This window comes from Salminus brasiliensis, chromosome 25, assembly GCF_030463535.1.
Source record: "Salminus brasiliensis chromosome 25, fSalBra1.hap2, whole genome shotgun sequence".
NCBI classification, from domain to species: domain Eukaryota; kingdom Metazoa; phylum Chordata; class Actinopteri; order Characiformes; family Bryconidae; genus Salminus; species Salminus brasiliensis.
Window position 1 is genome coordinate 12,182,488 of NC_132902.1, and position 15,832 is coordinate 12,198,319.

At 43.8% G+C, this 15,832-nt stretch overlaps 1 protein-coding gene across 3 annotated transcripts in view; it reads left to right on the forward strand.

The window, feature by feature from the left end:
• The window catches only part of rfx7a (regulatory factor X7a), a 51,799-nt gene extending 37,617 nt beyond the window's left edge, over positions 1 to 14,182 (forward strand). For all 3 annotated transcript variants that reach the window (XM_072671788.1, XM_072671789.1, XM_072671790.1), the window contains 6 exons: positions 250 to 372; positions 3,545 to 3,661; positions 5,346 to 5,430; positions 5,672 to 5,879; positions 6,218 to 6,522; positions 6,732 to 14,182. In XM_072671788.1, coding sequence (XP_072527889.1) covers positions 250 to 372; positions 3,545 to 3,661; positions 5,346 to 5,430; positions 5,672 to 5,879; positions 6,218 to 6,522; positions 6,732 to 10,211 — 4,318 coding nt within the window. In that variant the 3' untranslated portion in view covers positions 10,212 to 14,182. The remainder of the gene's footprint in view (positions 1 to 249; positions 373 to 3,544; positions 3,662 to 5,345; positions 5,431 to 5,671; positions 5,880 to 6,217; positions 6,523 to 6,731) is intronic.
• The last annotated feature ends 1,650 nt before the right edge of the window (positions 14,183 to 15,832 follow it).

Below are 15,832 nucleotides of genomic sequence, written 5' to 3' on the forward strand. Positions count from 1 at the left end.
TTAACTGCTTAAATCCTTCACATAGGCCCACACTTCAGTTCTGCACACATAATTACCATTGGCCCTAAAATATAACCCTGTGGTACCCCACAAAATATTCTAAACCAAATGGTTACCAATACATTCCTAGCAGTTTGCATTGTGATTGATTAATAACAGAATTACAAGCCTTGGGTTTAAAAGCCTGTATAACTCTTATTTATTGTGTATTATTTATTATTTATTTGTTTATTTGTTTATCCTTCTCAGTGATCAGAGCTGTGTGTCATCGAGCCGCTCTCAGCAGATGCACGCCTTCAGTTGGATCCGGAATCACCTGGAGGAGCACCCAGAGACCTCGCTCCCCAAGCAGGAGGTCTATGATGAGTACAAGTGAGTTTTGTTTTTTAACCCCTGCTCTCATATAAAGGAATCAACAATGTGCAACAATGTGTACCAGAGTGTCCCAAGCAATATTTCCACAGTTAGGAGCTAGGGATGTCCCGTTCCTGTTTTTTCTGCCTTCCTATCCAGTCTATTTTTGTATTTTATGTTGTTTTGTAGCTTACTTTCTTAAATGCCTGTTTAATAGTGTGTTTAATATCTATAGAGATAGACTGATCTGTGTTTTTGGGGCTGATACGGACTGCTGTTTAGCATAATCGGCCAATCGCTGATACCCATCGAGGGTTAGGTCTGGATGCCTGTCAACATGAAATGTACTTTTATTTATTTAAATCAACCACGTTAAAACATTGTAAAACTCTGAGCACCAGCAGAGAGAGCCTGTGTATAACCCTGTATGCCGAACTGCACACCGTGTGGCTCAAAGCCATGTCACTCCACTGCTGCGTTCTTTCACTGGCTTCCTGTAGCAGCATCAGATTCAAAACCTTGACACTGGCCTACAAAGCCCAGAACGGACCAGTCCCTCCATACTTGATGGCAACGGTCAAAATCTGATCCTCACCAAGAGCCCTTCCAGCTTCAAGTACGGCTCGGCTCGACCCGCCATCCCTCAAAATCCACGGAAGACAAGCGTCCAGGCTTTTTTCTGTCCTGGCACCAAAGTGGTGGAACGAGCTTCTCCTGGGTGTCCGAACAGCAGAGTCACACACTGTCTTCAAGCACAGACTGAAGACCCACCTCTTCCGAGAGTACTTGGGTGAATTAGTGAATTGGGTGTTTAGTAGAGTCTAAAGCTTAGAGGTATCTTTGAATTTTTAGTCTATTCTAACTAGCTGAGGTTTTTCTTGGGTAAATAGTAAAGCACTTTTGTAAGTCGCTCTGGATAAGAGCGTCTGCTTAATGCCTTAAATGTAAATGTAAAAGTGGAAAAGGGCTGCTTATCTGGCTTATCTCCATCACTTTGGACACGATTCCTTTAGCTTTCCCACTGTTGCTGCTGTACTTTTGCTTGTGGTTAAATGTGGTCTGCATCGTAGGCTGGTTTGTGTGGTTAGCAGTGCTCTGATACTCAAAGTACGTTAGTTTGCACTGTTAGTTTGAATCAGATATGGTAAAAGAAACGGCCAGACTGACGAGTACAGCAGCACACAGAGCAGAGGACAGGGTTTCTGCAACCTGTAGTTCAAGCAAGCAGCTCAACAAGAAACCGCAGTGTCCTGTGACCGAGGAGCCTCGCGAAGAGCTGCTGAAATCCTTAACTCGCGAATATGATCTGATTGGCTCTCGGGATCTGGCCTTCCTGATCATTCAGCTGCTTGTTACTTAAAAGAAAAACTACAGTATGTAGTGTGTGTGTGTGTAGTGGTACACTCTCCAAACAGATCTTTAACAGATCTTGTATTCTGTTAAGTGGGCATGACCTGAGAGGCTCTACATGTTGTGTTCTACGTTCTGATGCAGGATACGTAATCCCATACTGACTGTAGGATATGATAACTCTATATTCAGAACTATGCATGTGTGCAAAATGAGGTCATTTGCAGACGATGAACCAGTATTAGTTATTCCAGGAGCTGTGGATGAAGCACCTTCGCTCCACGTGTGCAATTCTAGAAGAGACAATCTGAGACTGTCATTACATTTACTGTTACAGCTTAATACACTGCTTTCCTGTTCCCTCTGGGATCCCCTGTTCACTCTCAGAGAAACCTTTAATGAATCCCTCTAAATCTATGAGTGTAAGGTTTATTAAAGGGCACATACCCTATATTTTTCTTTTAAACTGCATTCAACCCCTCTGTATGTCCTATATTTATACAGGCCTGTTCTTTTACTGTGCCTTTTGGACAGATATAAGAGTCCTGCATTGTGCCTCATTCACAAGGCAGAAACATTCCAGCAGTTTGAATGGGTGGGGCTAAACTGTGGTAGGCTGGAAAAAAGGCGGAGATGTGTACATGAGTTGGATCTCGTAACATCAGAGAAACAATTCATTTAAAAAGGGATGTTTTGTAGCTCAGACACCCTTTACACCTCTTCATACTATCTGGATTGTATCCTGATGAGATTTCAGCCGCATGCATTCACACTCCGATTGCTGTGTGTGTGTGTGTGGGGGGGGTTATGCAAATCTGCTCGTTACGCAGCAACCAGTTGTTTATCTGCTCATCCTCTTCCCGTGTTAAAGATGGTTGTTGTCTTCGAAATTCGCAATTTTACATGCCGTCATGCATGATTTTACATGCTGTCATCCTCGATCATTATCTCCCTTGCAGAAACGGATCACATGTCCAGCAACGTACTGCTCGAGGAGGAGTTTCGGGTGTAGTGGAAGAGATTTTGGCTGTTGAATGCGTCTTGGAGAGACAGATGTGTTTACACAGATGTGTCTCAGACCCCCTCCTGAGGTGGTTTGAGTGATGGGATTTGTATCTGGTTTACACCACTGGGGGCAGTGGTGGCTCAGCGGTTAGAGCTCCGGGCTGTCGATAACAGGGTTGTGGGTTCGAGTCCCAGGCTCGGCAAGCTGCAGCTGTTGGGCCCTTGAGCAAGGCCCTTTACCCTCTCTGCTCCCCGGGCGCTGGAGTTGGCTGCCCACTGCTCTGTGTGTGTGTGTGTGTGTGTGTGTGTGTGTGTGTGTGTGTGTGTGTGTGTGCGTGCGTGTGTGTGTGTGTTCACTACCAGATGGGTTAAATGCGGAGGACACATTTCGCTGTACACTGTACAGTGACAAATACATGCACCTTTACCTTTTACCTTAAATGAGGTGTGTTTACACTTGCAATTTTTTTCCAGATATAAACCTGATCCTCAAGAAGCATAAATTAAACCATTTATTAAACAATTTTAACAATATTTACATATTACTATTGATTTTCTCATTTTACCATGACCCAGACCTTTTATTTACCTGAATAGGTATTTACCTCATACACCAACAACAAATGTCACAGAAATACAGTATGCAGCAAGTCTGTTTTGAAGAAAGTTGCACCATGTGCCACATAAAGCCTTCAGTTTTTCATCATGTCATGTCGTAGTCACATAAAAAATGCTTTTGCCCATGCAGTAAAGGGTTAAACTGTTGTCTAAGTCTAATCTAAGTCTATATTGATCGTCTAGGTCTCAAATGAATGTGTGGTTTTGTGTTTTCCAGGAGCTACTGTGACAATCTGGGTTACCACGCTCTCAGTGCCGCTGACTTCGGAAAGATCATGAAGAACGTTTTCCCCAACATGAAGGCACGGCGGCTTGGCATGAGAGGCAAATCCAAATATCCTTGTCTGGAACTGTTTGCTACGATCTGTTCCCGCTTTTGAACTCTCAAACATCTGTTGTTGTAGTTCATGTGTCTCCTAAATATAGATCAGAAAATTACATCAAATAACGCGGCAGGGTGCTGCAATGGGACAGAGGCACTTAGCGGCAGCCGCAGTGCGCCTGACCTTCAAGAAATATTGTCCAGAGCATGTCCTCTTTCGCACAGTCCTAGCCAACAAACACTCGTTCATCTTTCCTATTCGGGGGCCAATGGGTTTTATTCCTTAAAAAGCTTGGTTGCTTGTCTTAAACATGCACGTCTCACCAAACAGCTAGATATCATCTTCACCCCCCCACTCCCCACTGGTCTAATCATGACCTAGGGTTTATAACCAGTGTTTCGTAACAGCGATGAGGTGATATGTATTTTCGTTAGGGTGAAGGAGCAAGAAACAGGGTTAAAAGTGCGTCCTGTATTTATATTTCCTTGGTGGTGCCATTCCGAAATAACACTTGTTTTGTTGACAACGGTTGCCACCGAAACGGAAATCTAATACAGCTGCCCCCTCGAACTCAGCCCCCCTTAAGAAAGCAACACCGTCCTCATACCAGAGCGGGACATTGTGAACTTTGCCATATGTTATGTTATGAGTTCCAGCAATTATCCATTCATAGTTTAGTTCCCACCCCCTTTCTTCTTACTTTCTTGAGGTACGTTGGTACAGTCATGTGTGGGTGAGCATAGTTAATTATGAGTTTTTATCCCTATAAAGAACTGGATATAAAGGTGTAAACTGCTAGAGCACAGTGTGAGGATCCAAGAACATGAACTGGCAGATGGGTGTCACCATTCATTTGAAGTGTTCTGTCCAATATTAGCAAACACAGTCCTTACATCATTTCCTCGCACCTGGGAGTTCCACATTTTGCTCTATCCCAGGTCCCAACACACCAGGTTACAGTAAAAATGGGGAACCATCTGGTGGGCTTTACTCAACCATTGGGCAACTCAAACATTACACCCATAAAGTGTTTGAAAATAGAGCTGTACAAATTGTCTGTATTCGATTTTCCCAATCCCAAACCACCCCTCCGCCCCACCCCCAAACCCCACGCATTAAGCCTGCCAACTATCAGTGGACAGCTGAGCATGCTTGGAAGAACACTGAGCACTGGACTGGCTAGCATTATGCTGAGTGATGGAGGGGACAGGGAGACCCATTCCACCTACCCAGAGAGAGCCAGGCCAATTATGTTCTCCGGGACACAAGGCCAGGAGTGTGATGGGGCCCCTGGATGGGGTGTAGACAATCTCAAGGAACCAATAATGAGCAAGATGAAGTGCTAAAAGCTCTGCCTTTTAACTTCACTAGGATGTAAGCATCCTAAAGAAATGGATAATGGATATACAGTGCTATTTGCTGGTGGGCATTCAGGTTTATGCAGTGTGTAGTGAGCCTTGCTCATTAAAAAGGCTAGTACATCTATATGATTCACTTTGGGAAATGTGATCTTTAAGGGTGCACTGATCGGTGCAGCTTAGTGGCTCATACTAATGCAAAAGGCATTTCTTTAAAAGTTTAACTAAAGTTTAAACTTAACCAAAAATTCACTTTGTTAGTTGACTGTCTAACAGCACCATGCTCAGACTACTCAGACGAAAACAGTATAAGCTCTTTTCCTTAATGCCTACTCACATATTGCTATAGTGGCCTGAGAAAGAAGGCATTCATTCATATGCCCTCTCTTCCAAGCCTGGAATTACACAAAACTGGAGATGGGGTAAGTCTGCTTCTTTATCTATGCCCCGTTTTCTCTTGCTCTCCACTCCTCTTGTTGTTTTTCCCATTCCTTTGATGAATTTTCCATGATGTTCCCCATCGGCTCGCATCGGAGCTTAGCAGTGCAGCATGGATGCATAAAATTTATATGTATATTCATTTCTTTTCCCTCAGTCCTTCTCCTCCTCTGGCATTGCCATCAAATTTATGACAGTCATGCTCTAATGTTCCCTGTGTGGCAGTGTGAGGTGTTTGAGCCCATTGGGCACAGCTCCAGTGGTGAGGACGAGGTTCGCTCTGCAGCCTGTGGCTTGGTGTGCGAGTGGGCTCAGAAAGTGCTGAGCCGGCAGTTTGACAGCGTGGAAGATCTGGCACGCTTTCTCCTCAACAGCCACTATATCGGCACAAAGTCTGTTGCCGCACTCACAGTGATGACAGGATCCCCTTCAGGTATGGAGCTCTCATCCTGGACCCACTAGCCACAACATTAGCCACTTAGACAGGCAAATGTCTCCCTCTGGTGGTGTGCAACCACACAGACGTACTATAGCTATGCTGGCTATAGCTGTGCACTCTGTTTTTGAGGGATGGACTATTAGAGGTTAAGCAGTACATTTAGGTTATGATACTCAAGCTATCTGGTACTGAAACTGTGGTTTCTCAAAATCAGGTCTTTATTATGTGTTTGTGTGCTTTATATCAGTTATGTCTGTTTAATAACATCATAACAGCTATTATGCAGCCATTAACATCTTTTTTTATGTGGTTGTTACCCTTGATCACTACAGGGGCTAAGATGTCCATGCAGTCATCTGCATTTGTACCCACGACTGATGCCCACTCATTCCAGCCTCAGGTGAAAACCCTAGCATCCCCCTCCATTGATGCCAAGCAGCAACTCCAGAGAAAGATCCAGAAAAAGCAGCAGGAACAGAAACTCCACTCCCCACTTCCTGCTGAGGCCCAGGCCAGGAGGGCAGATGGGGGCACTACACCTGGTGCAGGAGCAGGGATTCCATGTGGAAGCCCTGCCTTGCTTTCACCGCAGCCTACCATCGGCATTGTAGTAGCTGCAGTTCCTAGCCCTATTACGGTAAATGTTTGTTTGTATGGAATGTCTGGTCAAATGCATAGTCCTGGAATTGCTGGTCAGAAATGTGATAGACTCAGAAATCATCTTCCTGGTCAGTGTCACGGTGAGTTCAGAGTGTTCAGAATTGGCGCAGAATGATTGGGCGCAAAGAATATGGACAGATTAAAAATGCATATTTATGTTGTTTTTGCTTCATGTTTTTTGTGCAGGTCCAGAGGAGCAGGCAATTGATGTCCCCTAGTCCTGTTCCCATTGCAACAGCAGAAAGCAAAGTTCTCCCTGTCAATTTCCAGGTGGTCACCCAAGCAGTGCAGCCTGTAAAGCAATGTCCCAAGACCCCTCAGAATGTCCCAGCAAGTCCTGTCGGTGATCGCTCTGCCCGCCATCGCTATGCCCAAATCCTCCCCAAACCACCTACAACTAGTGCCATCACCCTCCGCTCACCCCCTGCGCTCCTTATCACCAACAGCCCCATCAAAACTGTTATACCAACATCCCAGGTCAGCTCTGTCAATGTTGTCAAAATGACAACCATATCTCTGGGGCCCAGCAACACCAACACTGCAGCCATCTCAACTGCCAGCAGTACACCTAGGCCTGCTTCTGCTGGAGTTGCCAGCCTTAGTGATGATCTCCAGCCTGTTACACGTGTCCGTAGCGGCTCCATCGCAGCAATGCCTTCGGCACTGGCAAGACCAGGGCGAGCAGCCGCCACGACACCAGTCATTGATAGCAAGTTTGATTCTGACACTGTACTTGGAGCTGGACGAGCCCGCGGTGAAACTGGCAGGCAAGCGACATCTCAGGAAGCTGGAGGGGGTACGGAGGAGGCTGAAGGGGCACCCAAACCGAGGGCAGCTAGTGTACCTACACCACTCAAGATATCTGCAGGACTGGACATGCAAACAGGGACCAAATGTAATGGGAGGATGCTCCCGAGAGAAAACAGTATGGCTGCTGGCAGCAATAATAATGCTAAAGAAAAAACTTTGTATCAGAGTGTGTCCAATATGGCCATGAGCACTACCCCAACACCCAGTTGTAGTGCATTTGTGACATCACCCAGGGATGCAGAGCTGACATCTAAAAGCCCCCGAAAAAGACAAGGTTTATGCCCAGATTCAAGTTTGACACCTGTCAAAAAAGTCTTTCTGACAGACGTAGGAACTGAAGGTACAGTATCAAGCATGGGAGCTGCAGTAAAGAATGTTCCCAGGTCAGACGCTCCCATTCGACCAGTGAGCGCACCTGCCTCTGCTGTTGGAAAAGTTATGGTGAAACTAAACTCCAATGTTCCAACCCGTATCCTTGCCCACTCTGACTCTCCAGTTGGGAATACTGGCTTCCAGACTATCAGCAGGCCACGAAGCATTTCCCATGGACAATGGGAAGGTTCCTCACCTGGTATGAAAAACATTGCTACTGGTGCCACAGCTGCAAGCGCTCCCTTGTTCGGGAATACCAGCTTCCAGACCTTTGGCAGACCACGTAGTGTTTCTCAAGGGCGATGGGAGGGTTCTTCATCTGGTATGGATGGCAAGCCAGTAGCTATGCACGCAGGTCAGGCCTTGCTACAACAGCATGCGACCAGAAATCCACAAGCCATGCAGACAGGTTCAGAACAAGCAGACTCTGCAGCCTGTGAACTCAAGAATGTGTTCTGGAACAATGGGCAGCAGGATGGCACGCAGCAACAGGTTTACTCCCAGCAGGGAAGAGTAGAAAGCAAGCAAATACCTACTCCAGTTATGGAGCCTCTTCAAGGAATAGCTCCACCCTCTGCCCCGAGCCAGCTGGTACAGGTGAATGCCGATATGGCCGAATTTGTGTCAGCCCAGCCTAATGTGGGCTATTTCCCCTTTAATGATGATGACATGACTCAAGACAGTATTGTAGAGGAGTTGGTTCAGATGGAGGAGCAGATGAAGATGAACAGCAGCATGCAGGACTTTGGTGGCTGTGTGGACATGGCACTTCAAGGTCCACAGGCTACCGTCCAGAACAACATGATATCCAATCACCAGCCTAGTACGTCCTATTACAGCTCAGCTCACAGCAGCACACCTATTCAGACACCCACACCAACACCAACGCCTACCACAGAGATGATAGGAGGGGCACAGGGACTGACCCGAGAGAGCCCCTGCTCTCGCTTGGCCCCCACCACCCCTGTGGACAGTGCTCTGGGGAGCAGCTGTCAAACCCCTATCAGTACACCCCACTCCAACTGCAGTAGTAGTGTCCCACCTAGCCCTGTGGAGTGTAGGAACCCGTTCGCTTTTACCCCAATCAACTCAAGTATCACAAGCTATCACGATGGCAGCATTGTTTCCTCCAGTCCAGTTAAGCCCATGCAGAGGCCGATGGCCACCCACCCGGATAAGTCTAAACTGGAGTGGATTAATAATGGCTACAACAGTGGTGGTGGCAACTCCAGTAATGGGATTAGCATTCTGCCCAGCTATCAAGATCTGGTGGATGATCAGTTCAGGAAGCCTCATGCCTTTGCCATCCCTGGCCAGACTTATCAGTCGCAGATCAGGCACCATGATACGCACGTAAGCCGTTTGACACCCATCTCCCCAGTCCAGCAGCAGGTGGCCAGCATGGCTAACCTCAATAAACAGGAGGGATTTGCTGTTCCAGCCCCTCTTGATAACAAAACCAGCACTTCCTCCTCGGGGTCCGTGACGTTCCGCTGTCGCAGCGTCAGTCCAGCAGTCAGGCAGCGCAACCTGAGTGGCACCCAGAACCCCAACGTTCCTCGTTCTGTGGTGTCTCCGTTCAATTCGCCAGTGACCCCCGAAGTGCTGAACATCTTCGCTAACAGTCAAGTGGACACTAGCATTAGCAGCATGGCACAGAGAAGTCAGTCTGTGCCGTTGAACGTGATGATGCAAACCGAAGTGCTGCCCATGCAGGCTTGTGGGCAGCCGGGCAACACCAAAAAGATCACCAACGTCCTGCTCAGCAAGATGGATGGGGATGGAGACAGTTTGGTGCGTGGCCTCGGCATGAACAGCATGCCATCTTACACCGCACGCATGAACCTCACGCAGATCCTGGAAACATCTAGCACTCCCAGCTTCCCCGGCGGCGCCAGCCACCAGCCTCCAGTATCTTCTGGCCCCTCTGCCTACAAGTTTCAGAAGCCTGCTTGCCTGATTAAGAACGCCAGAGGGGAGCATATGAGCTTGCCAACAGGGGATGGCCAAGCACAGTCGGTCACAGGAGAGAAGCAACATCAGCAACATCATCAGCAGCAGCTCTCTGACGAAGAGCAGCAGAATCACGCCTTGCTGGTTCCTCAGCAGCAGAACCTCCAGCAACATCAGCACCAGCAGCCTCTGCATTTCGACAGTACTGTCAAGGACCTGTTAGAGGAAAACGGCCTGAACGCTGGCGCCCAGCTTTCAGGCCAGGTGGCAGAACTCGGCACTGGTAGTTCGGAGTTCCCTGGCGATATGCGACTGACCTCGGAACTCTCCAGCAGCATCAATGACCTGAACACTTTGGACACGAATCTTCTGTTCAACCCCAGTCAGCAGCAAGGACAGTATGAAGAATCAGCACTGGAGGAACTGAAGGATGACCCACTTTTTCAGCAGATTTGCAGCGAGACTGTGAGTTCTGCTGGCTTTGACTGGTTAGAGAGCAAGGACCAGGCAACAGTGGAAATGTTGGGTTAATTTGTAGATTTTGTATTGTTTTGATATTTCAATACTTGACTGGATGTTTTTGTTTATCTCTGTGTTTTATGTGTAAGTGTTCACACTTTTTTTGTGTGTGTGTTGTACAGCACTCACTGCAAGTTTCTGGACTTGAGGTCCAGACCGTTGTGCCAGGCTGAACAGAAATTATCGCTGGTTCTTTTTCTAATTGCAATGTGTACCTTTGCTCCAGATTATGGTGCTGACCTGTTGATTTTCTCCCCGTGCCCATTTTTCTAAAAGAACATTTACAAAAGCAATTAATAATTAATAGAGAAATGATTAGAAACCAGGGTATCTTTGGTATGCTAAGAAAAGTGGCTTGTTCTGGTGCCATGATTGAAAGTCAGCAATGGCTGTGAGGTCCTGTTTTTAACCTTTTTCAGAAGATGTTTTAACTTACGTCCACCAAAATGAGTTGCAGGTATAGGGATATGCACTAAAAGAAATGGTGAGTGGATTAAACAGTATAAAAAAAGATTGTGCTGCATCACTATGGCTATCTTTTAGTCAGCTTCTTTCATCAAGAAGCATGTTGAAGTAACAGTTTATTGATGTGCAACCTCTCAACACAGTTCAAGGCACCATTTCTTTTAGTGTGTTTGCTGTAAACGTATTATGTATAACGTAAGCTTGTTTTGAGCTAGCTGAGGTACTCATTCAGCCACCCTTTCTAGGTTCTAGGTATTAAATAGGTGCTTCCATGTGCAGAAAAGTACAAAACGAATGAATAATAGTTATTTGGAATCTTTGTTGTCTAGACTGTAGACACAGGGTGTAAAAAGGGAGGGGGGTTCTATAGAAAAAGGGAATACCAAGTCTGCTGTCTAATGTTTTCCAATACTTTCATTTCATAGCCTTTATATGAATTCAAAAGTACGGCAACTGGTACGTTAAGGCAGCTTTTCAATTTAAAAATTGATTCACAGTGAATTGTTTGTAATCTGAAATTTGGTTAGTAATCTGAAATATTGTCCGTAGGAACTAATGCACATTGCTTAAAGCGATTAGGACTTCGTTTGTTTGCTAGTATTTCCTTGTGGCATGAAACCTCCCTAAGTTGCATCTCAGGGTTCCCCAAGCTCTAGATTTGAGGGATTGAATAAAATGAATGCTCTATCTAAACAGTAGGGTTTTTTTTTTAATACAATCATTAAATGGCTCTAATATTTGCACTACCAGGCACGTTTTGTATATTTGAAAGCTGTATATTGTTTGGGAAACCTGTTAGGTGATCCAGGCTGTCTTGTTGATTAAGACACAAAGGACATTGTTGTTGAAGTCATTATGCAAAAAAAAAAAAAAAAGAAACCCACAAATACACAAAAACAGAATATGGGCATCCTCTGAAAGCCCCAGTCAGGTAGTGCTGAAATGGCACAGCAGATGCACCAGGAACTGTGGTGACTACACTAACCTGAAAAGACCTCCTGGACATCACTTTCACAGAAATCAAATACTCAAATACTACAGTGGAAATAAACACGATCACTGCCAAAAGTAGATTAGCTGAAATAGTCTGTTACATTGAGGCAATAAAGGTATTATATTTAAGTTTAAAAATTGTTATTGGAAATGAAAATAGGGCTGTAACGACACACACAATTCAAAATTGGATTTGATGCAGTGTTGTATCAGTAAGATACAGTTACAAACTAAGTTACAAAATAAGAATCTTCAGTCACATTATCTGCCAACTTGGTCAAATCCCTGGTCAAATTAATTGTATTTTGGATTTTCTAAGTTAAAAAACAAAACAAAATTATGCTAATTTTATTGGCTAGTTATTTATTTTTCAATATGTTCAATTTAGGAAGCAAATAGAAATTGGGTATAAAACGTGCAAAAAAAATAGCACATTTAAGTATTTTTGATTCTCAAAGTAAGTCAGTCCTCTACAGAGACACGCTTCTGCACACTCTAAAGCGCAAGTATGTTACTGTTCATTTGCTTAATTAAACCTGTTGCAGAAATTGGGTCTACAATGTGCAGAAAAATGGCACATTTAAGTTAGTTTTCTGTAGAGGATTTATTCACTTACTTGGAAAATTGACAAAATTAACCAGGGATTCTCGTACTTTTGTGCAAGCTTGTATGTTCGGGGTCAAAACTGTTTGCAAGTCTGAGAGTGAACATGATTTTAGATATTATGTTATATGGTTTAAAAAAAACTTATTCCTTACTAGTAATTTAAAGGGGTAGATGCAAAACATAAGACCCCCCCCTGCCATTTCCCACCCACTTTATTCTAAAAGGCTGCACTCAGGCCTATTTAAGGGGGTATTAAATTGTACCTATTTCAAATGTGATTCAGGATGTTAAACACACAGTCCAGTCATGCAAATCAGTTTATACATTGTGATCTTTCGAAGGTCTTTCTTTGTTGCACTCCTCAAAACTGGCCTGCCAATCGAAGCAATTCTTGACCAGGGCTTTAATAGTTGGGTTTGGCACTGTTAAACTAAGAGATGCCTCGACTGCCCCCCTTAGCAACATGAATGCCAAAGTGGGTCTCAGAACAGAGGGAAGGGGAAGGAATTCTACTTTTGGATTGGATTCAGGATCCACTTTAGTCTTTACATTTTTGTATCTATGCATTTCTAAGCTCATGAGATGAAAGCTGATCTGCCACTTTCTTTTCAGTGGCTGCAGTTTGTTTTGTAAGTTGATGCTTAAAGCTTGCATTTTTTTATGTAACAGTCTACCATCTGATGCTTTTAAAAAACACTTTTTAATGCATTATTTTGTACAAATGCAGTTGATAGCAAATATCTGGGGAATACAGGATGTTAGTGGAGTGAAGCGACATGCTGTGATGCTGTTTCACACTTAACTAATGCCTTTGTACCAAATGCAATTCTGAACATTACGTCCAAAAAGGGTTTTCAAACTTTTTAGTGGCAATTTATGAGTGTTGCGCTTTTTTATGTGTTTTTGTTTTATATATCCCCCAATTCAGGTATTCTGCACTTATATACACACAGATGAGCCAAACACTCTTAAGACCACCTGCATAATATGCTGATGGTAGTCTGCATTCCATCAAAACAGCTCACTCTAACTATAAAGACCTATGAAGGGGCCCTGTGGTATCTGGTACTTAGCACCAGAACAGCATCCCACACGAAAACTGCTCATGCGAACTTCTGCCATCCAAGTGATCATGGACAGAGAATTCATTAGACCAGGCAACCTTCTTCCGTTGCCACAGTAGCTCATCTGTAGGCTCCACCCAGACAGAATAGCCTTCAGGATTGCCCTCACACGATGAGCCTTGGGCCCCAAATACCCTATTGCCAGTTTTTGATTTGTCTCTCTTCGGTGTTCGGTGGTCACCCACCATAGCACACCAGCAGCTCCCCTCAAGTCGTGCCGCTTTGGACGCTTTGCTCTGACTTGGTCAACAATTTGGCCCTTGCTGAAGTCACTCAGGCCTTCATGGCCTGGCCATTTCTCCAGCACCCAACATGTGAATTCTGTTACTGTCTAACCTGCATCCAAGACCTTAAAATGCGCCATCGATGCGGAATAATCCGTATTATTCGCTTCATCTATGAGTGGTCTTTTTGTTTTGGCTCATCTGTGTATATGTAAGGTGTTGTTGAATATAGAGCCAGTACCACTATGCCATTAGTCAAGCTGAGAACTTAAGAATTTGGGAACCAGTCATTTTATTAGCCTTTTTTATGATAAGCATGATTGTGTAGAATGGGTCAAGTAATTACCTGGCAACACGTTGCAGCATCTTTACAGTCCATCTTAGCCTTACTGTACCTCAATACCAAAGACAAGCTGTGGAATTTGTATGATTTTTTCTTAAGGAAGAACAAATTTTATACCCTTTTTTAGTATAATTCAAAAAAAAAAGGATTGAAATGACACTGAAAAAAAGCATTTTTGGAAGATGGCGGTTGTTTTTTTGATTTTTGTTTTTTATTGGGGTCGGCGGGGGGATGGGGTAGGGGGGGAGTAACCTGTCCTGTAGCACTGGAACCTTCACGACACATTACGAAATCACTACTGGTATGGTTTTCAAAACGTATGTAGCAAGGCAGTTCTTTACGAGACTGTTGAAAGTGAGTCTTCTTGAAGGTCGTTTTGTAAATATTAAACCTTCATTTGACAAAACCAAGGCACTGTTGTTTATTACTATGATCATTGTTGTTGCTAGGCTCTTATTGCTATGCTACAATACGAATGCAACGACTGATAACATAGTTATCAGCTCCCTAAACGTAAGTTTATTTATCAGCGAGCCTGCAGCCTGTCTGAAAAAGTAGTCCTCTTGTACAGATAGTTTATCCTAAGTGTTCTTGTTCTTTTCTTTTGTTTTGGTTGTAGATGAATTGAATTTTTTTTCTGTTTTTTTTTTTTTTTTTTTTGCTAGAGCTCTATCCTTTCAAAGGAGCGTGCTTGTGTGAAAACATGGCATGGATTATTAAAGATGTGTTGTGATATTTAGACTACCAAGTTGTGCATCTTTCTGTGAAGGATGGGGATGAAACCGCTTCAGTTGGTCTGGTTCAAGTGTTTCAGATGGAAACAAAGTCTTTTAGAGTGGATTGCTGTTAAATGCTCTTTTTTTAAGAAAACTTGGTGGTGATTTGACATTAAAGGACTTTCACACTTAACACTAAAGCTACAAATTCACTGCCAGACGCCTGAGACACATCCCATTAGTTTGTTTGGTCTCGTGTGTGCATGGATATATATATAATGTATGTGTGTGTGTCTATATGTGTATATATATACACATATAGACACACACATATATATAACTATATAAACTATATATATATATATAGTTTGGTCTAAAAAAAATGTACGAGCCTTCATGATTTAGTGGTATGTATATGTATGTGTGTGGGGGGGGGATCGAGTGTCAATATGTTTATTGTCATTTCTGCATTTTACCACCACTGTAAATGTCTCTACAGTCTATCATTTCACTCCAAACCACTCTCCAAACTTTGTTTACATCTTTGCAACTCTGAACGTTTGGATTTTACTGAACGTTTGGAAAATCAGGGGAATTCCGCTTCAAGCAAGGCTTTAGGATCTCCTAACGGACAAATCAGACCCTGAAAATGTTTTTATATACCAGCGTTTTTGATAACTGATGGTCCAAAACAATAAAAGATCCATTTTAATCCCAGGTGTACAAGTGCCTGTCCGTAACCATGCTGTTGTTACAACGTGGGAATAATTTCTGTCTTCCAGAAAGATGCAACGACTCGCCACTTCTTTTGCATTATCTGACGTTTACTCCGCAGTTCACCTTTTCTGTACGGTCAGTTTTTGTCTTGTTCAGTTTTGTTTGGATGTTTTATTTTCTTTCGATTTCTGCAAAGTACATGTGAAGAGATGTTTCTTTTGTAATTATTACTGTCAATATGTTACTTGAAGCCAGCACTGATTATTTGGTTTTAAATAAGACATAGGCCTGAAGGATGGCTACTACTCTCTGGTAGGACTGAATTCTGACATATGACCTTTTTCCCCTTTGTGGTGTTATATCCTGTACAGCAGACTGTATGGTAGTTTGATAAAGTTGCTACGGCATTTCAGAAGGGTTTCCTCTTCTTCTTCTTTTTGTATTG